We start from the raw sequence: 26,783 nt of genomic DNA, 5'->3' as shown, positions 1-26,783 counted from the left end.
TACCAATACTCATATGCTCACAAATTGATTTCAGCGTGAGTCAGGTATTGGTGATGGCCAAGATTTGCACTTCGTTGGTCATAAATGAATCTCACATCCACTGGATCTAATACCACAAGCAATACATGTCCACATGCAGCGTATTAAATACGCTGTTAGAACGAGGTTATGAGGTTTTAAAGGCTGTGTGTTCATGAGCTGAACATATGCGTCATATTTTCCACGTCAGTTTAATTTAATTCCGTATTTACTCACATTTGTACACAGTATGTATTTTATCTTTATCTTCAGCTGGCTCTTCTTCAGTCTGGATGCATGGCGCCCTCATCTGTTCAGAGCAGCACGGTACACTTTTACAGATACCTGTGTCTTAAGAGACAAACAATTTGGCAAGAAGAACTTCTCAAATGAGAGTCATGCCTGATGTGACCAATTATGGGCTTCAGGCTTTAAAGTGAGTTGAGTCAAACTGTAGCCACATTATATGGACTCAGTTTTAACAGCTATTCTGGGTTTTTTTAATCAATGATGCTAATTTAGTCAGATTTTTGTCTCTATCATGGGTCAAAGTTAAAAGAAAAACAACAATAAAAACATTTCCTATAACATCTTCATATCGTCATATATTGGGATCATCCTGACTGGTAAATGTCCACATCGCTGGAAACTTATGTCACTAGTTTGAAAATCCAGATATTTCGTTCATAAATAAATAAACAGATTTATATTACAGAGATATATAAAATCTCCGGACAAAATTCCAAGCTTTTTGGGTGTAATTTTTCATACATGCAAATGACTCCTTCACATTTACATAAGTAAGAGAAAAAAAGTTATTGGAGAAGTCAGAAATAGAAGGGAACACATCAGTAAATATTCAAACTGAATTGAATATTTGACTTAAAAACAACTCTGTATATACTTTTACTTTAACTTACAATAAATTAGTTTAAAAGCATTTTTCGTTCATTCATTCATTTATGTGTATTTTTGTTTGTTTGTTGTTTGTTTTTTCAGAATTTACTAAAGGCTGATACAGTAGATTGACATTCAAATTCTGGGTGGAAAAAAAACATTCCTCATGTCAGAATGCATTCACCAGTTACTGTCTCAGACATCCATACTTATTATTTAGTATTTAGTAAAAAGCTAAACATTGCACCTATGGACAAAAAGCCGTGGCATCAACAGAACAGGGCTCAATTTCAATCAACCCCTGAACTCCAGAACTAAACCAATGTTTTCCTGCGACATTTTTTTGTACAGCTTTGCTTAAAATCTCTGAAAGCGTTTGTACCAGGAAAACAAAAACAACACGTTGAATTTAAGTTGACAGGAATGCTTGATAACTGTTTTTTCTCCATGTCAAGTGTTGATTTAAACGTAGTAAAGGTCCCTGGAAATGGAACGCATCAGCTCAGAAACAGGAACTGAGAAATTGTTCTAAGTGGTTAATTATCACATGTGAATGTATTTTTTAAAGTTTGTCTTTCCAGAATCACTTGAGTATTTAGTCAAGAAGAGACAAGTGTTTGCTAATGTTGGTATGTCACTGGTATGATGCAGTTTCATTTCTTATTTCATGCCTGTTTCTGTTGCTAGTTGAATCCAGTGATCTGGTTACATTGTTTCACAGTTACATCACAGATTTTTCTTTTCAAATGAGGGATTTTTTTCTATAAATTTATTTGTAATTTTTCAACATATAATAGTAATGGAATATGGTAGCTAATTTTACACGTCTGAATATTATTGTGGATTTAATTTTTTACATAAAAGAATAGCTTGTGCCTGGTTTCACTTTATACAGTATATAGACACTACCGTTCACAAGTTTGGGGTCAATTAGAAATGTCCTCATTTTGGAAAGAGAAGCTGTTTTTTCTGTGAATATAACATTAAATGAATCAGAAATACAGCCGAGACATTGTTGATGTGGTGAATGAGTATTCTAGCTGGAAACAGCTGATTTTTAATGGAATATCTCCATAGGGGTACAGAGGAACATTTCCAACAACCATCACTCCTGTGTTCTAATGCTACATTGTGTTAGCTAATAGCGTTGAAAGGATAATTGATGATTAGAAAATCTTTGTGCAATTTTGTTAGCACAAAAGTGTGAGTTTTCATGGAAAATGTGAATTTGCCTGGGTGACCACTTACACACAAGGCAAAGGAAAGAGACATACATTGTAGAATTGTAGTAATTGTGGGCTGATTGATTTACGGTAGGGACTGCACAGTGGAGCAGTGGTTAGCACTTTCGCCTTGCAGCAAGAAGATCCTGGTTCAAACCATGGCCCGCCTGGGATCTTTCTGCATGTAATTTGCATGTTCTCCCTGTGCATGCATGGGTTTTCTCCGGGTACTCCAGCTTCCTCCCACAGTTGAGGTTAACTGATTGCTAAATTGCCCATAAGTGTGAATGTGAGTGTGATTGTTTGTATATATATGTAGCCCTGCGACAGACTGGTGACACCTTGGGTGTCCCTTGCCTTCGCCCGAGTTAGCTGAGATAGGCTCCAGTGAGGATAAAGCGGTGTATAGAGAATGGATGGATGATTTACTGTAATAAATACATTTACAGTGCCTTGTGAAAGTATTCGGCCCCCTTGAACTTTTCAACCTTTCGCCACATTTCAGGCTTCAAACATAAAGATATAAAATTTTAATTTTTTGTCAAGAATCAACAACAAGTGGGACACAATTGTGAAGTGGAATGAAATTTATTGGATATTTTAAACTTTAACAAATAAAAACTTGAAAAGTGGGGCGTGCAATATTATTCGGCCCCCTTGTATTAATACTTTGTAGCGCCACCTTTTGCTGCAATTACAGCTGCAAGTCGCTTGGGGTATGTCTCTATCAGTTTTGCACATCGAGAGACTGAAATTCTTGCCCATTCTTCCTTGCAAAACAGCTGGAGCTCAGTGAGGTTGGATGGAGAGCGTTTGTGAACAGCAGTCTTCAGCTCTGCCCACAGATTCTGGATTGGATTCAGGTCTGGACTTTGACTTGGCCATTCTAACACCTGGATACGTTTATTTGTGAACCATTCCATTGTAGATTTGGCTTTATGTTTTGGATCATTGTCCTGTTGGAAGATAAATCTCCGTCCCAGTCTCAGGTCTTTTGCAGACTCCAACAGGTTTTCTTCCAGAATGCTCCTGTATTTGGCTCCATTCATCTTCCCATCAATTTTAACCATCTTCCCTGTCCCTGCTGAAGAAAAGCAGGCCCAAACCATGAGGCTGCCACCACCATGTTTGACAGTGGGGATGGTGTGTTCAGGGTGATGAGCTGTGTTGCTTTTACGCCAAACATATCGTTTTGCATTGTGGCCAAAAAGTTGGATTTTGGTTTCATCTGACCAGAGCACCTTCTTCCACATGTTTGGTGTGTCTCCCAGGTGGCTTGTGGCAAACTTTAAATGAGACTTTTTATAGATATCTTTGAGAAATGGCTTTCTTCTTGCCACTCTTCCATAAAGGCCAGATTTGTGCAGTGTACGACTGATTGTTGTCCTATGGACAGACTCTCCCACCTCAGCTGTAGATCTCTGCAGTTCATCCAGAGTGATCATGGGCCTCTTGGCTGCATCTCTGATCAGTCTTCTCCTTGTTCCAGGTGAAAGTTTAGAGGGACGGCCGGGTCTTGGTAGATTTGCAGTGGTCTGATACTCCTTCCATTTCAATATGATTGCTTGCACAGTGCTCCTTGAGATGTTTAAAGCTTGGGAAATCTTTTTGTATCCAAATCCGACTTTAAACTTCTCCACAACAGTATCTCGGACCTGCCTGGTGTGTTCCTTGGTCTTCATGATGCTCTCTGCACTTTAAACAGAACCCTGAGACTATCACAGAGCAGGTGCATTTATACGGAGACTTGATTACACACAGGTGGATTCTATTTATCATCATCAGTCATTTAGGACAACATTGGATCATTCAGAGATCCTCACTGAACTTCTGGAGTGAGTTTGCTGCACTGAAAGTAAAGGGGCCGAATAATATTGCACGCCCCACTTTTCAGTTTTTTTATTTGTTAAAAAAGTTTAAAATATCCAATAAATTTCGTTCCACTTCACGATTGTGTCCCACTTGTTGTTGATTCTTGACAAAAAATTAAAATTTTATATCTTTATGTTTGAAGCCTGAAATGTGGCGAAAGGTTGAAAAGTTCAAGGGGGCCGAATACTTTCGCAAGGCACTGTAAAAATGGTGCTACTTTGGCTCTGAACCTTTATCTAGCTGTGGTCGCTCTGTCTTCTGGAATGATTTGATTGGTTATACGTCATGAATAAAACTCCTTTAACATAACATCTGTAAACAAAACAAAAATGTATCAACAAAGTTTTCTGTTAGAGTTTGTGTTCTTCTAAGTTTAACTCCAATATTTTAAATACTTTCATTCACTGCAAATGAATATCTGCTCCAAATGTCTCACTAATAATCATTATCAGCCTTAAAAACCCACAAAACACCCCTCTATACTGGACCACACTTAGTACAGTGCGCTTCCCCTTCTATAAATCTGCTTGGAATCTTCCACTACCTGTTTGTCAAAGTGGCCTTCTACCTGCACAGGTTTTGTTGGAGCTCATGCAACAAACATTTTGGGTAACTGCACTTTAATATGGAAGGATGACACTGAATTAGAGTCTGTTTTAATGAGACTGAGTTCAGATGTGTAGCTCTGTCATTAAATAGGAAATTATTTCTCAGAATTCACAGAGAAAAGTCTGAAATGTTCTTTGGTTCAGCTAAAGCTAACTCTCTCTCCAGCTTCTGGATCTCTGGAGTTGCTTGTTGTTCAAATATCTGAGGTGCTGAAGCTCAGAAAGTCTGTATAAAGTCTGAGATGTTTGTTCAAAATAAGCTCATTCTCAAGTCTTATCTGAACTGTCCTCTTTTGTTTGAACTTTCCCTAAACTTAGGAGTTAATGACAGAGGCATCTTCGAAAAGACTTGAGTAATAAGAGTAATAAAATATACTTAAAATATACTGAAAATAAAATATACTTAAAAATGGGATGTATTGAAACTATAAAATTGTCTAAATTCTAGAACGCTGAAAATCTTTTTTGAATCCAGCCTTTTGTGCAAGAGCCGTAGATATAAAGTCAACAGATAATCCAAACTACAGGGTGTCCCTAAAATCTGAACACATAGGAAATGTCATGAACTATAATTTGTTTTGCCTCCACCGATTAAATATGGCTTTGTCGAAAGGAGAAAGAGTTGAACTGGTACTTCTCAGTGGACGTGAAGGATGGACATATCGGATGATAACAGATGAATTTAATGCACGTCATCCAAGGAGGATTCCACTTGGCTTTTCATTGGTGGCGAAGGTGGTTGAAAAGTTTAAAGAAACAGGCGATGTCATGGACAAACCCTGTTCTGGATGACCAAATCTATCAGCCAAAACTAAGGAATTGGCCATGGCTAAAATTCAAGCTTGCCCCCAAAAAGTCACTTCCCTAACCGTAACCCTATCATCCGATATGTCCATCCTTCATGTTCACTGTGAAGTACCAGTTTAACTCTTTCTTCTTTCCACAAAGCCATATTTAATCTGTGGAGGCAAAAAAAAAAAGATAGTTAATGAGATTTCCTATGTGTCCACGGACACCTTGTATATAATACCTCAGTGACAACTTGGTTCTGAAAAAGCCATTTGCTAACCAGCTTGGAATGAACAAAGCCCAAAATCCATTACAGACTAAAGAAAAAATATACAGAACAGCTCCACCGAGAACTAGAAAGTAAGATGTAGAAAAATTCCGTGACGGTGGTCTGATAATTATTTCTGTACAGTTATATTTATGTATAAATGTATATACCTCAGTGTTGAAAATCTTGTTTTATGTAGCACAACATCACTCATCTGAGCACATATTAATGCATTAATAGAACACTGTGACAGTTTGACAAAGTCTCCGCTGTGACTACGTAGCTGAAAAAAAATGAGTAGAATAAATCTGTTTCAGCAGGCAACAACTTATGCATGGAGTCTGCATGTTCTCCCTGTGCATGCGTGGGTTTTCTCCGAGTACTCCGGCTTCCTCCCACAGTCCAAAAATATGCTGAGGTTAATTGGTTACTCTAAATTGTCCATAGGTGTGAATGTGAGAGTGATTGTCTGTATATGTAGCCCTGTGACAGACTGGCAACCTGTCCAGGGTGTCCCCTGCCTTCGCCCAAGTCAGCTGGGAGCTCCAGCACCCCCCACGACCCTAGTGAGGATAAAGCGGTGTATAGAGAATGGATGGATGGATGATGCAGGGAGGAGCTTCTTATTTCTTAAACAACCATGTCAGAAGACATATCCTATGTTCATGAAAAGGATGTTAATCTGTTTCAGAAGGGTCAAATTATTGGTCTGCATCAAGCAAAGAAAACAACTAAGAAGATTTCTGAAACTACTAAAATCAGGTTAAGAACTGTCCAATGCATTACTAAACCCTGGAAGGATAGTGGTGAACCATCATCTTCAAGGAGCAAACGTGGTCGGAACAAACTCTTATATAATCGTAGGAATGTTTAATAGTGAAAGTAAGTGCATTTCCACACGCACTATGTGAAGGGAACTCAAGGGATTCAGACTAAACAGCGTTGTAGCTCTAAGAAAACCACTGATTGGTGAGACTAATCAGAAAAAAAAGGCTCCAATTTGCTCGGCAGCATAAAGATCGGACTTTGGAACAATGAAAGAAGGTCATGTGGTCTGATGAGTCCAGATTTACCCTGTTCCAAAGTGATTTTTCTTTTTCTTTCCTGATGGCACAGGCATGTTCCAAGATGATGCCAGGATTCATGGGACTCATATTGAGAATGAGTGGATCAGAGAACAAGACATCCTTTTCACACATGGATTGACCTCCTCAGAGTCCAGACCTCAGCCCCACTGAGAATCTTTGGGATGTGCTGGAGAAGACTTTGCACAGTGGTCCGACTCTCCCATCATTAGTATAAGACATTGGTGGAAAATGAATGCAACTCTGGCCAGAAATAAATGCTGTGACTTTGTAGAAGCTTATCGAAACAATGCCACTACAAATGTGTGTCATTCTCAGGGCTAAAGGCGGTCCAATGTAATATTAAAGAACGCAATTTTTTTTTTGGACAGGCAGTATATTTTATTATAATCTGTCTTTTAATTGAAATAAACAGAATATTCCACATACGGAAAAGAAAGTTGCTAAAGGTTTAAAGTCGTCACTGCAAACATCTTATTCATGTGATATCATGGCACAGCTGCTGGACCACACTGAACTGAACATTTGGTGTTAAAAGTACACTTCCAGTAAGTACTGTGCAGGAGAATTAAAGGACACTGAAAGAACATTAAATACACAAACTAATGTATTTTTCATACCTGGAAAATGCAACCTTTGGGGTGTTCAGGAGGGCAGCTCAGATTGAGGATCCCAGAGTCCACTATCTAAATACTGGGCTTTTAGCCAGCTCCTGTGATTTAAAAATCTGTCTCAGAAAAGTAAATAGTTCCGTGTCCTGTCCCTGCAGGAAGCAGCTGAGATGATTCAGCTGATCTGGCTCTGAACACATCATTTTGTTCACCAGCTATAAAATAAAGGAAGTTTAAAAGCAACAGCAATAAAATCAGCTCTCAGTGACACAAGATTCACAGCAGCGCACACTTTGAAAAGAGCTGATTTCTCAGTGTTTAAAAGAGAGCCTAAACATAGCCATTGTAACTGCCTCAAGAACCATTTATATGATTTAACTCCTTACATTTAACATGCTATTGTATATTTGATAATAAAAACACGTCAGCCTCAATAGCCGCCATTTATTCCCAAGGTTAAAATTCATTTTAAATGGGAGAATAGAGTTTACACAAACTTGACTCTGGTCCTACAAATGCCATTTAATGCATGTTAGGCTGCATTTAAGTGAGAAATAGACTGCTCCCTTTTAAATGTTGACTTACACTAATCAGGCATAACATGACTACCTGCCTAACATTGTGTTGGCCTCCTTTAAGCTGCTAAAACGCCTCTGATCCAGTGGGGCATGGACACAGGACATCCCCTGAGGTCCTGTGTCCACCAGGACAGTGGCAGTGAATCCCATGGGTCGCAGTGTGGGACCTACCTAGATCAAGCTTATCCTGGCACATCCCACAGATGCTCGGTAAGATCTGGACCTGAGGAGTGTGGAACCCAGGTGAACAGTTTAGCTCTGTCATGTTCCCCAGGTCACTCCTGAGCAGTTTCTGCATTGTCCTGCTGAGGGTGGCAACTGTCATCAAGGACTGCTGTTGCCATGGGGGTGGGGAATTAAGGGGTAGCTTGACCTGCAATGTTTAGGTGGGTGGCACACAGCAGGACTCAAGGTTTCCCAGCAGAACATTGTGTGATAACATGATATTCACTTCTCCCATCACTGGTTGGTAGATATTCTAATGAAATTGTTTAAGGTAGTTTAATTGCTTCCTGACCATTGTGCATCTTAAACCCAATACAAAGCACCAGCTAAGATTTACAGTCCAAATAGTTGACTCCTTTCCCAAGTAATTGTTTTATCTTGCACCTATACAGCCACAAAAGGATCAGAATCAGTTTTGTCATAAAATGTGTAATGAAATTGCAACTCCTCTCCTTCTCTACAAAGAACAGCATGTAAAAATATATTTTAAAAAACCCCACAAAACTTAAAGTGTATCAAGACCATTTCAATAGTATATGTACCAAACAGAACACCACTGGAATAGACAAACATCCATCAACTGTACACCACTTAATCCTCATTACAGTCATTGGAGTCTATCCCAGCTGATGTAAAGGTGAGGAAGGGGACACCACAAACAGGTCAGTCGATCACAATCACACTTGATAATTTTAATGTTACCAGTTAACCTGAGCTTATTTTAAGACTGCAGGAAGAAGCTAGAGTACCCACAGAAAGCCCACACATGCACAAGGAGAACATGCAAACCCCATGCACTGTGCAGCCCCTCAATACACAAACCAAAATAAGAGAGGGAACACACCAGAAGGACTCAGTAGCAGCATAATTACACTAGATGTGCAAAAGTTCTAAAGGGATGTTGGCATCATTTGTGCTAAACTGCAATGAAGTAGATGAGTAAAGTGTGTAGATCAGTCCTTGAGTCTGTATGCTACCGCTAGTATGTCAGCTGCATGTGTCTAAGCAGAGGAGGGGTGTGATGGCAGTAGAGGACCACAATTAAAATTAACATTCAGCAAACACTGAGATGTGGAATTAGCATTCATTACATTTGGGCAATGCAGGTTTCACAGTTCTTGTAGGTACAGTTCAGTTTTACATGGTTCAGAGGCACAGTACAGCCCATCATGCAGCACATCAGTTGCACACTAGAGGGCACCAAGTCCACATATATTAGCCACACAATTGGGAGAGCAAGTCAAGACAAAAGATAAAAGTTAAATCACAAACTTTATTTCAAAAACACTTTCTCACAAAACTTCATCCAAGCATGTCTGCTGCACCTGTTGGTAGGAGAAGACATGTAAAAACCAGGCTGAGCACAACACAGTAAGAAGTTACCAGACACTCACCTGTTAGAGATGGAGGAGGCCGGACCCTCTTCCATTTGCTCTCCGGATGAACGCTCGGGACCTTTGGCTTGTAAGATGCCATCTCCTTTGGAGGAAGTGTGACAGGCCGCTGTGGGGGGTATGTGGGGGGCCACTGTGGGGGGTATGTGGGGGGTTTCTGGACAGCCACCACCTCCTCCTCGGGCTCCTTCAGTCGTCTGATAGCGTAGCCACCGAAGCGTTGAGGGATGTTGTAGATTCTGGTCGGGTGGAAGCGCTGAGCAGAGCTTCCACTTATACGAGCACCCTGGGCTGACTTCCTGCTGCTCCACAGTGACTGGAAAGGGTTTGTGCCGCTAGGGTTCTGCTCCCTGAAATTGTGACTGGGTCTGTACTTCAGTGCCTGACCTGTGGGGATCCTTATGTTGCTATGCTGGGAGGCAACAGGAAACTTTTGCTTGAGTGGGTTTGACTGACTATATCTTTGGTGGCTTGACACCATGTTGGAAGTGGACGGTTGGTAGTGTCCCTGGATGTTCCCAATAGTCGCAGGAGACCCTTCAATCTGGAATGGTTTCCCGGCCTGCCTGGGGTAATTGCCAATTCCACGAGTCTGAGGAGATGGAAAGGCTTTGGAGGAGTCAGGTCTATAAGGCACTCTTCTAGCAGGGGCTGTAAATGAAGTTTGCACCCATACAGGTTCTCCATGTGGCTCAGGAGCTGCTACATTAGACTGACTGAAAGATGAGCCTCCTTGTCTATAGTAGGCAGCACTGTGGGGCTTCTGCACCACAGACTGCTGAGAGGCTGCATTAGAATAAGAGTAGATTTGCCTAGAAGGACTCTGAACAGATGCAGAGCTGCTGGATGGATACCCAGTGCGCTGTGTGCCCCACTGAACTGGCAAACTTATTTTCTTGTTGAGATCAGCAAGGGTGTTCTGATTCTTACTGTATTTACCAACAGAACTGCCACTCACAATAGCAGTAGAAGATTCAAATGCATTCTTTGGCACATTCTGAGCATTAATCCATTTTGAGTTTGTAGCTTTCCAGTTCGGTTTCAACACTGAGCTGGTCTGCACTAATCTCACTGAACTTTGGGCTGGCTGTGGAGCCGTTTGTGCACGTCCACTAGCGGAAAGTCCTTGACTGTAACCACTGTTGACTGCAGTCTGTGTGTTGAGCCTACTGCTGTGGACTGAGGCTGGATAAACAGAGGCCTGCCTGAATTGATTCTGGGGAGAACTGCCACCAAGTGTACTTAGTCTGCTATTCTGTTGTGAGAAGCCAACATATACATTGCCGTTTTGTTTCTGTGAGTTGTGTGCTGTAAGGAAGAAAAGAGAAAAAAAAAAGAATAACTCCTCTGTGGAAGTAACTGGCAGCACTAAATGACTAACATTTGTGTCCTACTCACCCCGTGGAGCCCAAAAACAGCAAATATGCTCTGCTTGAACGAAGCAAATCAGCAGGATCCTGCACAGCCAACAAGACACCAAGGTCAGAAGGTATTGGACAGCTCAACATGTATCCAAAATAGCTGCAAACACTCACCCCCAAAAAGCTCCACAAGCCATCTCAGTGTCAAAGCAACAGTAGCCCAACTGCCCTGAAGCTACTTGCTCTGCATGTGTGAACAACGGAAATGTGGTATTTAGTGCGACCTGCACCCAATCACTGTTTAATGAGCCGATTGTCTACAGGTGCTGCTGCGGTGGAGTCAGGGGAGGCGACTCTGTGCGCAAATCCTGCAAAAAACCTGACAAGTAAAAGCTTAGATAGGGGTTTTTTTTGTGCACTTAACACTTCTTTCCTGCTTTGTTAGGTTAAGATTTCTCCTCCCTGATTAAAGCCTGACCCTGAGAAAGATCATGCTCCCCTTGATGGCCTTGTTAACATTATTAATGATGCCTCATGTGCCCTCTGACGCTGAATAGACCCAGGCGGCAGTAATGATAGTCGACCCTAACTGTGACAAACAACGCATCAAGATCAGTCCACCTCCTGCTTGCAGAGTATAGATCAGCTACTGTAACGCCACCATCTCCATACTGGAGGCTTCATGTGAGTTCCGCTCAGATGCATGATGTCATGTTTGCATGTGATATCATCAGTTTGTGTTTAAGTAATCAGTGACCATGTGGCACGCTCCACATGAACATGACCTTTTACAGTGTCAGTGTAGGGGACACTGGCACTGAGGACACGCTGCCTGGTAGTCTGACAGGTGTGAATCTTCATCCCCGACTGTGCTTGGTCAATAGTGTTCAATAATGACAATCCCCTGCTGCCGGAGGAAGCATGATGCACGACAAGTGGGGGACAAATGGATCTGTCCCTCTGTCCTACTTTTCCATGCCTTCATCATATGCTTCCCAAACTGAGATTCACTCAAATTTTGAAAATCTTATTTTTCATCTTTTTGGGGCTGTTTGACATTCATGTGGTCGTCCTGCGAGAGGCGGAGCGGCGATAGCAGATTTCCTCCTCTGCGCTGTAGGAAAGAGTGACACCTCGCATGCGATGACCAGATGAGTGTGGTGGCTTAGATCAAAGACACAATTTCCTGTCAAAGGAAATAGCACAGAGGCATTTTTTTTTCAGGAACAGTTTCCTCCTTTCTGAATTCTTTCCATTTACGCCTATCAACATTCAGACAAAAGTCCTCCACTGGAATCCTGATGACAAAGGCACTATAGGAGGCGTGCTTTAAAAAGAAAACTAACGGAAAACATAGAAGGGGCACATAAATCAAACTGTAGATCAGATCTATACATCACAGTAGGTGACTCTTTTCTCCTTGTGGATAGTCTCTCTAATTGTACTTCAAAATCTGCCTGCGTCGTGCCTCTTAGGTGCACATTTCCACAGAGCGGGGTGCTGCTCTAACAAAAAAAGAGCGGTGTTCACTCTGCACCGACCTCTGACCTGTAGACAAGCAGCAGACAGGCTCATTTAAAGAGCCTCTCTTCTGTACAGGCTACACTGTGTCACTGTGCTCATGAGCTTTCTTCATGCCGGGATAGATTTTTATCTGAATGTGCAGGAACACTAAAGGAGTGCGATGGAGGAGAAGGCAAACGCAGCATTGTCATCTAACTTATGTGCAGGGCAATGCAGGACGAGGGGACGCTTGAGAGAAGGGTCACACCACACTGTGCTGAATCTGAATTTATTTATCAGCAGTAAATGCTGGACTCCTTACTTTTCAGGAGTAAAGTGTATTTCTTTGAGACTATTTTCAGTCCCTGATGAGTAAACTTGAGTGAGTTTTTTCTGCAGCTGCAGCGATCAACTGCAGTGTGTTCATGTTAACGGAGCAACATGTCACACATGTCAACTGTGTGCCTCACTGATGTGTTTTTAATAGGTTTTGGACAACAGTGGAGCTCTGTGGCACAAAGAAACAATGCATCAGGTTTTGGTTTGTTAGTAGAATCAGTTCACAGTTGGCTTGAGGCTCTTTGTTGGATTTGCTCACGTTTTTTTTGTTTTAGAATGTTTCAAATCCCTGCCCTTTAAAGCACCATTAACAGATTATTAGTTTACCTGTTTGGAAGCTACAGAGCAAGTAGTGTCAGCTAGAGTCATGTTTCAGGTGACCTGGTGAGTATGTAGTTATCTTCATCTGCCGCTATAGTGCAGGGAGCATATAGTGGGTTTGCTGCTTTGTCTCAAACCAAAACAGTGAAGCTGTGGGCCAGAAAACCTAAACAGTGAGCTGAAAAATGGTGAATGAGCTCCATGAAACTGAAATGAACCGCAGAGTTGAGTGATAATTATCTGTGTTCATTACAATGAGTGATACTTTGCACTTTGCAGACAACCATCTGATCCTTTTTTAATACACAAATATTGATCAGAGCAGCTTTAATTTAAACTTCAAAAGCAGGAGAGCATGCGTGAGTATAAAACAGTCTGCATTTCTTTTGACATTTGGTTTAGGGGGAATTAAAATCAAATAAAACCACTGAATGTAATATTACAGCAAGTGACAAGTATTAAAAAATGGAATTTTCCTAAAAATTATTGAATGATAAAGGAAAAATATAACATGTTTCAATGACTTTTATATGTACAATGAAAATTCTACCGTTCTAATTAAAACGTGTCAAGAAATTATAAGTATTTTTTAAGGAAAAATACATTGAAAATACCTTAAAAATAGTTTTTGTTTTTTTAAGCTCCAAAGCTACATTTAGCAAGAGCCGTAGGACTTCTTTTTTTCATACTTCCAGATAACCTCTAGATTTGACAGAATTATATTAGTACTACACAGAATTAATATCTGATTGCAAGACAGTGAAAACTAGGGAAGATACTCATTTTTTAAAATTGGTAAAACATTATGTCTTGGTTACTATATTGCATTATTGTAGAAAGATTTAGCTATTTAGTGGCTACTTGGACATGTGTGAGAAGCTGATTTAGAGGAGTGGCTTTGCCTGGCAGGACTGAACAGATGCAGAGCTGCTGGATACTCATTATTGTGCTGTGTGTCCTGCTGAACTGGTCAACTCACAGAAACTGCAGCACAAACACAATGTTTGGTATATTTTGAGCATTACCTCATTCTGAGTTTGTCATTTGCTAATTCGGTTAGGACACTGGGCTGCTCTGCTGTGCTGGCTGTAAAGCAGTTTGTGTGTGTCCACTAGTGGAAAGTCCTTGACTGTAACCACTGTTGACTGAGCTTGGATAAACGGAGGCCTGTCTGAATCGATTCTGGAGATAGCTGCCACCTAGTCTACTAAAAGACTTTAACATTTGTGTCCTACTCACCCCATGGAGCCCACAAACAGTAAACATGCTCTGCTTGAACAAAGCAAATCAGCAGGATCCTGCACAGTAAACAAGATACTGAGGTCAGAAGAAATGGGACAGCTCGGCACGGAAATCACTTGTATTCCTGTAAAACAACCAGGAGCAGCTGCTTAGTTATGAAGAATCTTTTGCATTTCTTGAAGTTAAAGGCAAATTTCAACCCAGCAGAGTGAAAAATGAGTGATTGGTGTGATGTGTAGAACACACAAAGGAAACATGATTAAATTTAACCTTGGTCATACATTACTGTTCAAAAGTTTGGGGTCATTCAAAACGTGTGTGTGTCTCGGGAGTCATTTTTAATACATCTGTGATCAGAATTGAGGCGTGTGTCCCAAGCAGCAGCGATCAGCTGTAGAAGCTCCGCTGCTCGCGGTATCGCCGCAGCCCCCCCGCTCGGGGAATCGGAGCACCCCCGCAGGTTGGCCCGCTGTTCAATTGTTTACAAACATTTTGGCCCGAAGCCACATCTACTTGCCGACCCCTGCTTTAAGGGCTGTGGCCAAAGCCGAGTGGAAAGATAACTGTTTATTGTGCGCTGGTTGTTTCTGTCAGAATCGTCGCGCCTCTGTCGTCACTTAGTTACGCCCGCCTTCTGACTCTACACTTCATGGTGATTGGTCCGGCCAGTTTTAGGAGAATCCAGCCTCGAGCCTTATGGAGGGTAACTAGACCCACCCTGGCAGAGAATTAAAATTGTTGCCGTGGGTCGTCTAGCGCGGCTAGGCTAGCTATTTCATGTTTTCCATGAAAACTCACACTTTTATTCATGTGCTAACATAGTTGCACAAGAGTTTTCTAATCATCAATTAGCCTTTCAACACCATTAGCTAACACAATGTAGCATTAGAACACAGGAGTGATGGTTGCTGGAAATGTTCCTCTGTACCCCTATGGAGATATTCCATTAAAAATCAGCTGTTTCCTGCTAGAATAGTCATTTACCACATAAATAATGTCTAGACTGTATTTCTGATTAACTTAATGTATCTTCATTGAAAAAAAAAAGTTTTTCTTCCAAAAATCAGGACAGTTCTAAGTGACCCCAAACTTTTGAACAGTTGTGTATTCAAAAAAATTCAGATCTACAAAAAAATATTTTGGAGTGGAACTTTAGGATTTTGCAAGTTCTTGGAAAAAAAGTTCTTTTTTTTTTTTTTGCTCAGTGCAAAGAAAAAAAAAAGAACATAACGTGCTCTGAATTTAGGGTGAACTGGCATGGAACAACCCTACAGTTGCCACTTTTAACAATACAGGGTGGGCTATAAGTTTCCATGCACAGGAAAAATAAACATTTTATGGTGGACAATCGTTTTTATTTATATAATGTGCTCTATATGAATACCATTGTTTTGAAAACACTTCATGAACTTGCATTAGCACAGTTGAAGTTATGCTTGTAATGGCGTTGGTGATACGTTTCTTGAGATGATTTATGTCTCGTATCTTCACCTGATACATCGTGGCCTTCAAGTGCCCCCAAAGATAGGGTCAAATGCATCTTCTAGAGTATCTGAAAAATAAGAAAATATTCATTATACATTTTCCTATGTATGGAAACTTATGGCCCACTCTGTACAAGTTCTACATTTACAAAACACAGCTAAAGTGACATTGCTGCCCAAACTGGCATTATATCATTTTTGGAGGAACCTACATTCTTACCTCATACCTGACGCTGATACTACAGAGACAGAATGATTAGTGTTTTATCATACAGGATGTACCATGCAGTGCTGTAACAGGATGTCCTCCTCTGAATTGAGCCTCCTCAAAGTCCTTAATGTATCAAGATGATGTAAAGTCAGAGAGACAGACAGTCAGCAGATGGTGTCTCCTCTCCGGAAGAATCTACCCTTTGGCCTCCGAACCGTTCCTCTCCCTCTGACCAATCAGGTGCCTCAGATCCCTGTTGGATGCGCTGGGCCCCCTCCCGCTCTGGCATCTGGTCCACCATTTGAAATAATGAAGGTAATAATAATGAGCTTAAGTCTCCTCCCTTCAGGAAGGCGAGAGGTCAAACTACCTATGGAGAGTTCACACCTAGCACATTCCACCAGCAGCTCCAGGATTCATCACCACCACAGAGGCGGCACTCTGCATTCCCGCTCTACGCTCTGGAGCAACTTTGCTTTCGTTTCGGTGATCACTTCTGTTCAAACAGTTTTCACTGGAGGACGTGGCTGATTGACTGCAACAAAACTCATAGTGTGGCCACATTATCCAAACCAAAGTGGTTACTGAGATAAAAATAAAACCGGCTAAGATTAAACCAAGATGTTGGTCTGTAAACTGCAACAACAATAACAAACATTTCTACCAGAGACGTTTGGCATAACCTTATGATTTATTTAAAGATATTAGCAACCTTTGTAATTCCACAAGGATTTTCTGATCATCAATTTGTCTTTAACACAATGTAGCATTAGAACACAGGAGTGATGGTTGCTGGAAATGTTCCTCTGTACCTCTATGTAGATATTCTATTAAAAATCAGCCGTTTCCAGCTAGAATAGTCATTTACCACATGAACAATGTCTAGACTGTATTTCTGATTCCTTTAATGTTATCTTCACTGAAAAGACTGATTTCCTTTCAAAAATAAGGACATTTCTAAGTGACCCCAAACTTTTGAACGGTAATTTAACGACAATGTTCATTCTTCTTACAGCTCTGTTTTGGTCTCTACCAACTCCTGAGATAAAGTCTCTCTCTTTAGTCACTCCACTACATTCACTTGGAAAGAAAAACTGCAGAGCTGGGTGCTGGAGAAGCTGCATGTTACACATAGACAGATTTAATGTTCATAAAAATACTGATGAATGCAGCTTTAATGTTACTAAAAATATTAACATGTACAGCTGGAATGGTGATAAAAATAAGAACGAGCGCAGCTTTAATGTGAACAAGAAATACTGATGAATGCAGCCTTAATGTTACCAAAAATAATAACATTTATAGCTTTAATGTTTATAAAAATACTAGTGAATGTATCTTTCATGCTCATAAACATGTTGAGAAGTCAGTACAGCTTTCAGGCTTATGTAAAATTCCTCTTTCAGTAACTTTTTGTGAGTTAGTGAAACTAAAAGGTGGTAGAAAACCTTAGCCAGCAGTAAATTAACTCATTACATATGAATCATTGTGGGTCTGCTGAAGGAGGGTTTGATTCCAGGTGTCTTCCAATGGCTCCAGTTTCCAGCCAGACAACTGTATTTGCCCTGCTCTCTGCTCGGTTCTAACCCGGCTCATTGATGCATGAAGCAGATGATGAAGTAGCACAGGAGTTGAGAGTATCTTGTCCTTTCTTAAAAACGGGTCAGAGCCATTTATAATCAACCAGCAACACACACCTTATTCCATTTCTCTGAGAAGGCCAGAGGAGAGACTCTTTAATGAATCATGGTGGGCCTTATTCCTCTGGTGTGCCTGATCAATTGAATGGCTTGATTACATTTGGTCGCCGTCAGGACGATTCATCTTTATACCGTGCTGTTCTCCCTTGAGGATCTTTGCCAAAGCAGAGGAGAAAAGTGCTACCTTCTCCTTAAAATTCAACAGATAGAGTCAGCCTCAGGTTTCGAGGATCATTCAGAGTTTGTGAGAACGAGGCAGGATGGGACGCAGAGGGAAATATGTCTCTCTGATAGGAAACTCCCTAACCTCATCCTCGTATAACAACCGCAGCAACAAAAAAGCTAAACTTCTGACAAGCCACATGGAGACTGATCCGTGGCCAGCTGGAGGACAGCAGAGCCCACAACAAGGCTTCAGGACAGTGTGCTCTCAGGGAAGAGGCCCAGAGGGGGGAAGTCTTCGGGGTGGGGGTAAGAGGCCTGGGAGTGCCGTGCTGTTGCTGCGTTTACAGTTGTAGTCAATTCAGAGATCAATGGAGAGGCAGACATGAAGACTTCAGAGGAAAGCTGCATTGTTGCGGTGGAATGTTTTACATGAGCTCTTTTTTCATACAAGACAAGACTTTGTTGAGAGCATTTGTTTCTCATTTTCTGCCGTTCCAGGGACCCATTGCGGTTATGCAGCGAGGGGTTTTTGTTTAAATTTCAAGAGCATAAAGAATCCCACCATGACATGTAGACACATACATGGTGTACAAACTCTGTGGCGGTTACACCCAAGTGGGACGGATAGATTATACAATTACACGCAAATCAGATCCATTTGTTTTGTGAGCTTTATTAAATTCAGAATGAAATTTGGAAAATAAAACTGTGCTGTAACACATAGCAGTGTACTCTTAGCAGTTTAAAAGATGTTCATTTATAGCACTTAGCATTCAGGAGATCTCATCATGCTGCTAAATTTGTATTCCACTCAAAAACTTGAAACCTAACGAGCTAGTGAAAATGAGTTAGCTCACATGAGAGTTGTGGACTATGCAGACGTTTTCATTGCACAACATTGGTCCTCACATAAAACACGGAAAAACACATGGAGCTTCTGTAGATGTTACTAAAAGGTTTAAATTTTGCATGTTATACAGGCAGTTTGTTACAGATTAGACTGTATCACTGTGTCAGTAATTATTCTGGAGGTGTGCCAAGCATTTTGGACAGACAGCACAGGATTTCTGGAGAAATAAGAAGTTCCTACCATGCCACTCCATTGATGGAAAGAATGGAAAAGTCAAAGCTCCAAAGGCTTCTTCAATTACAACTCTCCTAATGATCCATTCATTATCTGTTATCTATACACCACTTAATTCTCATTAGGGTCTCAGGGGGGCTGGAGTCTATCCCAGCTGACTCAGGGCAAAGGCAGGGGACACCCTGGACAGGTCTGTCACAGGGCTACATATAGAGACAAACAATCACACTCACACCTACAGGCAATTTAGAGTTATCAGTTAACCTCAGCATATTTTTGGACTGTGGGAGGAAGCCGGAGTACCTGGAGAAAACCCAAGCATGCACAGGGAGAACATGCAAACTCCAGGCAGAAAGATCCCAGGAAAGCCGGGACACGAACCAGGGATCTTCTCGCTGCAAGGCAAAAGTGCTAACCACTACTCTACTGTGCAGCCCCTCTCCTAATGATGAATTAGAAAAAACAGTTCCAGTAAAAACTAATTTTTGGTGGCACACAACTATCGCAAAGGGGTCCGTAGACCCTCGTGGACCATCTGGGATGGATGATTAAATTTACATCACGTAAATCCTAGTAGATTCGTACATGCAGAAAGCATGTATTTGCCCTTTTTATCCATTCCATGCATACACAGTAGGACAAATGTATGTATTCTATGCATGCACACTACTGTCAAACATTTGTGCTATTGCTTTTGAAGCATTTTGGCAGCATGGACACAGATTTTGTTTTACAGGTGGACCCTTGCGGACTTGGGCAGATGACAGAGGTACGTCACCCAGATCCTCACATACTCATGGAAGTAAAAGTAGATCTTATTCTACACTGCACACTTGTGCTCTTGTAACACAGTTGTTCGGCAGATTTTAGGCTTCATGCTGATTTCCACAGATTGATGCACAGACTCTTACGGACACGTAGAGATGACTAAATTTACGTCACGGGACCCCTGTGTGCTTGTGGGCACAGAGTCAGTCTTATGGCAGCTGTTAACCCCAGCTGTCTCTCTTTCATCTGCCAGCTGAAGTAGCATAAGACAAGGCTGTCAAAAATCCTTATTTATTCCATATGTAACATTTTCTAAACATTTAGAACTTAAGTGATATTTATAGCAATAACTAATGTCACCTTGGAACACTAATGTAGGAAGACTTGAACCTTAGATTTTGTTTTTGGTGATTTTAATTTGATCATACACTACTGAGATACACTACTATTCAAAAGTTTGGGGTCACCCAGGCGTAAACTAACCGTGACGTCACCCGTTGGTTTCAACGCCAAGAAAATGAAGCCCGGATTTTGCTACTTCCTGGTCACCGTTTTGGATTTTTTGGAGCCAGTGACGTAAAAAGCGTCATCAAACAGGCTGGACCAGAGAGCAACTAGGGGCAGGATTGGCTGAGGACTCTCTTATCCCGCCCACATTTTCCCACAGAGGCTTCTGTTGCTGTCTATCAAGTATAGTCACGCCCCCTGGCTCCGCCAACTTTAACGATTTATTTAAAATTCAGTATTGATTTATTTTAAGATCGGCCACCTGATCTCTCATTTTGACCATGAAAACTAACGGGAAAAAAAATCCTGAGCTGTAGAAAATCAGTCTATCAAATTTTATTTTTTCCAAAAATGAATTGGGGTCTATGGAGCAAAAGCTTTTTGGAGCCAACCCTAGCGGACGGCGTGATATTGCAAGTTTTTGACACTTCCGGGTGGGCTTCAATTCTGGAGCCAGATGCTACGTCCACTATATATACAGTCTATGGGGTCACCCAGGCTATTTCATGTTTTCCATGAAAACTCACACTTTTATGCATGTGCTAACATAATTGCACAAGAGTTTTCTAATCCTCAATTAGCCTTTAACGATCATTAGCTAACACAATGTAGCATTAGAACACAGGAGTGATGGTTGCTGGAAATGTTCCTCTATGCCCCTATGCAGATATTTGATGAAAAAAATCAGCCGTTTCCAGCTAGAATAGTCATATACCACATTAACAATGTCTAGACTGCATTTCTGATTTATTTAATGTCATCTTCATTGACAAAAACGCTTCTCTTTCAAAAATAAGAATCCCAAACTTTTGAATGGCATGTATATTTAGATTTTTTTTGTTGCAAAAGTAAATTTTAACTATTGATACTAATAAGAGAACCACATAAAACAGTTTTAACAAATACTATTATTCAGGCATGCGTGTGTGTGTGCATGTACCACATGGCCCGTATGTTTGAGTGTGTGTTTAGCTCCAGCCTTCATGAAAGTGATGAATGGGAGGCCAGTTGGCTTTAATGGGCAGTTGGGCCAGCTGTACCAACTCCTCCTCGCTTGCATCCTCTGGCAAACACAATTAGTCACATTGATCAAGTGAGCAGCAGAACAATGGGCAATACCCCTCTGGAACCACTTCTGTAGTTTAGTCTCCACCTTCACTGACCACACTTGTTAGAGATGATGGATAGGCGACACAGTGGAAGCTGGGTCAACGAATTCATTGATCACAAATAGGATCGTTGTTCAAAAAAAGTCCAGAGAAGGGCCTGTAGCATGAGCAGGGTTTGTTTCCAAACCCTAAATGTAAAGCAGAATGAGACGTATTTAGTGAAGGCAGATGCAAATGATGACATGTGTTGTTAGTAGAGAGGCAGAGACAGCTGTATTTGTCATACCATGCCAGCGGAGGGGGGGTAGATGCCACTTTGTCTCTGTCGTCATGCTGCTGACTGTTGTGGTCTCTCTTTAACATGTTCAATTCCTCACAGATGTGGCGTTCACTTTTAAGGCATATTCCCTATCACGGCCATTAAACCCATGTAATGGCGCCAAGATGTTCCCAGAGACAGGAGGGGTATAAAATCAAAAGCCTGCTGCGCTCCAGAGGAAAACTGAAAAGAAATACTTTAAATATGTATTCTGCGCAAACCACATGCTGCACACAGAGCAGCGCGACATAAAGCTGTTAAAGTTTTTAAAACTGCTTCCTCGAAAGAAACCTCAGCGGTCTAGCAAACGGCTTGCGGGAATACCAGACGTGGCAAGCAGGGCTGAAATAAAGACGTGATGCTTTAATCAGATATGTGCAAGATGCAGTCTGAAGGAAGACGGTAACTGGAGCAATTTCTCTGCTTTTAACAAGCCTCTCTTTTGCACAGGGAGTAATGGAGAGTGTCTGGATGTATTTGGAGGCTCCTCTCTTTTCATTGCACTCCTGCTGAGACAATCTTGCACAGCCTATAGCAAACACACCATATATTTTTCAAACAGCCAGACTCATAAAAAAAGCAGAAAAGGCACGGCTTCGAATCCACACTTTTAATGAGCGAAGGCGGAAGTAATGACATGTGGGGAATAATTTTTCTCCTCTTTGTTCCGCAAATTGACACCAATAACCCGTGGCCGGCTTAATGCCCGGGTGTGACGCGTTGTGTTACGGCAAATCAAAACTTCTCCTGGGATTTTCCTCCCGTACGCAATTATTAAGAATGATGACACTTGAACAATAGCTGGATCAGAGCGCTCAACTTTGTCATCATGAGTGAATCCTATTACACGCCGGCATAATGGCCGTCTGTGAAAGCAGAAATGAGAATGGGTATCACAAGGCATCTTTTTTGCGCCGGAAAACAAAGCTTATTTGAGGCGTCTCGCCATCCGAGCCGCCCCTTTGTGTCAGCGTACGAGCCTCAATTGTTTTCTCCTCAGTGAGTAAATGCCCGGCTTAATGTGGTGCTGCAGCTCGGAGAAATGATACCGAGAGTTGAGTCCTAACATTACCAATGCATTCATTTGTGCTGTTTTCATAACACACAAGATTACATTTGGGCTAAATGAGTATACAAACATCAGGACTTTCTAATGCTTTATTTTATCATTCCACATGCAGTAAAATGGCTCCATGTACACAATTCTAGATCGCTATCAGAGGAGTTTGGAGGACATCTTGATGGGATGAAGATGCTACTTTGGCTTCGAACAATGGGAGGCTGATTCACTTAACTCCAGGCCTCCTTCCCCCTTCATTCTGAATACCTAGATAGCTAGCAATTTGGGCAATAAACACATTCAGGAATGGCAGCATGCCATCTCCTCTCTCTGTCTGTGTTTGTCTCACTTTGGAGCATTGAAAGGCCGCAGAGAATCGCTTTTGTCATTTAGAGAAACAAGGATGTCACATATGACATTTGAGAAAAGTGGATTTTGTTTGGAATTCATTTGCTGTAAGATTATAAGTTGATTTAAGCATACATGCAAAATGTAAGGCTCTGGATTTACATACATTTCTGGGTTTCAGTGACAGAAAACAGTTTCCCCTAAAAGGACACTTTTCTTAGCCCAAATTATAAGTTTAAAAGTTAAAGAACATAGTCTTGCTTCCCTTCATGAGGCTCAACGCCTTTAGCTGGTCAGAGCAAACCGCTGAATGCAACAATGTAGCTGGTGTTTTAGAATCATCTGTATCTTATCACTGGAAAAAAAAATCCCTTAAACAGAAAAACGTGGAGAGCCAGACTTTTCCTTCAAAGAGCCTCCAGAGCGGTTGTTGTCTTTAAGGAGGGAGGGAGATTGCTTTCAGCGGCCTCAGCCCGCGACTGGTTCTCATCATTTTGACAATAAAACTCAAGGAGTTGAAACAAAGCGACATTTCATGAAAAAAAAAGGGGGGAAAAATGAGGGGGCTAGGAGATTTCCGCTGGTCTGTGCTGAATTGTCCCCCCTGCTAATCCAGCAGCCAAAGAGGAGCAGAGTGGTGATTTTAAGGAGAGCTTTGGAAAAGCTTTTGGTGGCTTAATTCCTCTCTGGCACCCCGGGGCTGCAGGACGGAGGGACCAAAGGGCTTGAAATGGTTCAAAGATGAATGAGAGATTGTGCTTTAAATTCCCAGAGGTTTGTTTTCTTAGTGTCAGGATTTTATTGCAGCATTTTGTTGCTTTTTTTCACAAGCTGAATATAAAGAGTCGATCTGATAGGGAATACTGAGTGAGTGTGCCATGTAGATAGTTGGGAAACAATACCTAGCTGACTTCAGGCACTTGCTGTTGCTTTTGTGTGTACATAAAGGGCAGGAATGGAAATATGGCACGTCAAACAATCCATCCATTAGCTATACCCGCTTTATAGGGTCACAGGATGTCAAACACTGAACTCCCTTTATAAGCATGATGTCCATTTCATTCAGGACGGCAAAGAAATTCATGATAGTCTGCAGTATAAGAGCATATTGGCGTGTATGAGGAAAGATGGGCAGTGCATGCTTCACTCAACAAGGCTGACAGATTATTAACACTATTGTATGTATATATTTACAGACAAATCTGTACATTTTTACATGTTGCTACTGATAGATGCAAAAAGGAAAAAGTCAGTTTGATAAGAAAATCCACCTGCAGTTATTGTCCTCTCACATGTCAGCGCTGGTGGAGACCTGCGATAACCTGGGGTCAGAGTCGATCTCGAAGCGGTAATGGTAGCCTTCCCACACCTCCCTGCAGGCGTCCCGCATGTCGTAGATGCGTTTCTTGATGCCCTTGCGATTGAGGTAAAGTACGAAAAGGAAAATGAGGCCTATGAAGCCCAAGACTATACCCAGGAAGACATAAGAGGTCTGCAAAGCAAGGTCTGCCCCCGCGTCCCTCTGGTGGCATCCCAGAGTCAACGAGCCCACAGCCAGCATGGACGTGTTCCTCATGCTGGCCGGGAAGGCGCACGCGAGGCCCTCGGCATCTCTAATGCGGTCCTGTGATCTGTTGAGCCACAGAGCAAAAGGTTCAATTCCACACGTGCATGTGAATGGGTTTTCTCCCAGCAGAAGAGCTGCATTTGGCACAGAGTCCAGCTCTTGCAGGCCCTCCTCGGGTACTGTTTTCAGGGCGTTGAGCGTGAGGTCGAGCTCCTCCAGCTGCTCCAGACCAGAGAAGGTGGAGTTGTGGATGGCCACCAGGGAGTTGTTGGAAAGCTGGAGCCGCCGCAGGCTGCTCAGGTGGGAGAAGACACGTGAGGGCAAATAGATGAGGCCGTTGTTGGACAGGTCCAGGCCGTGCAGGGTCCCCAAGGAGCTCCAACGCAGAGATGTGGCCAAGTCCATCACTGAGGAGTGGTTGTAGAGGGCACGGCTCAGGTTGAGCTCCCGCAGAGACTGATTGAGCACAGTGAAGGCCTCGGGGTGAATGACAGCCAGCTGGTTGTTGCTCAGATCCAGAGAGCGAAGGCTGCGGAGTCCAGCGAAGGTGTGGGATTCCACTTCGGAGATTCTGGATTTGAGGAGATCCATGAGACATAATTCACACTTTAAATTCACACAGAACAGCAAGACATAACGAACGCTTCCAGACATAAAACCTGATTAACTGTGGATCAGAAGTGAAATTATAACTCAATAGAGCTGAAAGCCTACAATCAATACAATTAAAATCATGAAATCGGTGCTGCTGAGGGCAATTTTCAAGACCAGGGAGGACCAAGTGAAGACTGAAAAACTGCAAGGTATCTCAGAAACAAACTGTTAGACTCTCATTTAGAGGAATGACTGCTTTTGGATTCTGATCACAGCTTCACTTTGCATTACAGTAAAAGCAGAAGAGTCTCCAGGAGAGTCTCACCTGTTATTGCTCAGTGACAGGTTTGTCACATTCTCCAGTCCTTTGAAGGACTCCGGACCGATGCGGCTGATCTGATTCCCGGTGATGAACAGATTCCGGGTGTATCCAGGAATCCCGGGCGGGACACTCCGCAGGTCTTTGGAAACGCACTTCACGGTGTGAGCCGCCTCCGAACACTCGCAGCGCGGAGGGCACGACGCGTAAACGGAGCCGAGGAGCGCGCAGAAAACAATGCGCTGCGTCAAATCCAGCATGTTGGAAACGGAAAGTGAGCGGTTGGAGAGCGGCGGCGAGCACCGAGAAAGAAACACATAGAAGACGGTGGATAAAGGAAACGATGATCAGCTCCTCCAATACATCATCACCATGTGTCGTCCCGGCTGGGAATGCGCCTTCAACTTTGCATCTTTGCGGAAAGTGTGGCCGGGAGGCAGGGTCTGATTTCCATGAGAACAAAACTGGGGGTCGAGCTGATCAGAGAGGGTGTTTGATCCTTTGCCGTGGCGAAGCGGGGCGTCGCTTCTTCTCCAACAATGAAGTTAAAAGGACCATCGACTAGTGAGATGATCTGCGGGGAGGGGCTTCTCTCTCCTGCCTGTCCGGATCCACGAGATCTTCCACTGGAGAAGAGGGATGGATGAGGAGAAAGTGGATGCGATGTCAGCTCTCCTGCTCAGTATGTTAACTTTTACGCACGGCGCAATCAGATCATACAGCGGTCACAGTTTGTGCCAACATTATTCTGACCTGAACCTTCATTTGGATGCTGAAGAAATCTAAAACTGGCACAACAAAGAAGACGCAAAATGTGGCTAGAAAACAGTTTTCTTTGTGGCATTTCTTTCCCGATCACTGCATTCATAGATGTGCTTCACACTATTAAACGGAGTGACTTTGCCTTGACTTCCCAGTTTAAATGTGATGCCCCTGTCATTCCCAGCGACCCAGGTGGTAAAGCATGGGGGAGGGGTGTCAGGGGCCAGCCTTCACAGCCTTTGATCCTTTTCTTGAATACCACCATGCTCTGCAGGATAAAGTGGGATTTTAGCCACTTGACAGCAGAGTATCAAAGCTGTGAAGCTCCCTCGTTTCCTTAATGTGGATTGCGCAGCTCCTAATGATTATTACAGGAATCACTTCTGAGTGTATTTATAGAAGGTTCAGCAGCAGCAGGAGGAGGAGCTGTGACTTTATGCCTTTCATGGCTC

The 26,783-nt window shown here is 42.3% G+C and overlaps 2 protein-coding genes across 2 annotated transcripts in view; both read right to left on the bottom strand.

Annotated features, from left to right (window-relative positions):
* The window catches only part of tmem222b (transmembrane protein 222b), a 538,745-nt gene that overhangs the window by 499,020 nt on the left and 12,942 nt on the right, over positions 1-26,783 (bottom strand). The window lies entirely within an intron of this gene.
* On the bottom strand, positions 22,826-26,682 carry tpbga (trophoblast glycoprotein a). Its single transcript, XM_022194081.2, has 2 exons — positions 25,576-26,682; positions 22,826-25,227 (listed from the first exon to the last, which is right to left on the bottom strand). Exons 1-2 carry the CDS (start codon positions 25,827-25,829, stop codon positions 24,378-24,380), a joined length of 1,104 nt encoding a protein of 367 aa, XP_022049773.2. The 5' UTR covers positions 25,830-26,682; the 3' UTR covers positions 22,826-24,377.

This window comes from Acanthochromis polyacanthus, chromosome 11 (assembly GCF_021347895.1).
Source record: "Acanthochromis polyacanthus isolate Apoly-LR-REF ecotype Palm Island chromosome 11, KAUST_Apoly_ChrSc, whole genome shotgun sequence".
Classification (NCBI taxonomy): Eukaryota; Metazoa; Chordata; class Actinopteri; family Pomacentridae; genus Acanthochromis; species Acanthochromis polyacanthus.
This window is presented reverse-complemented; position numbering and strand designations above follow the sequence as displayed.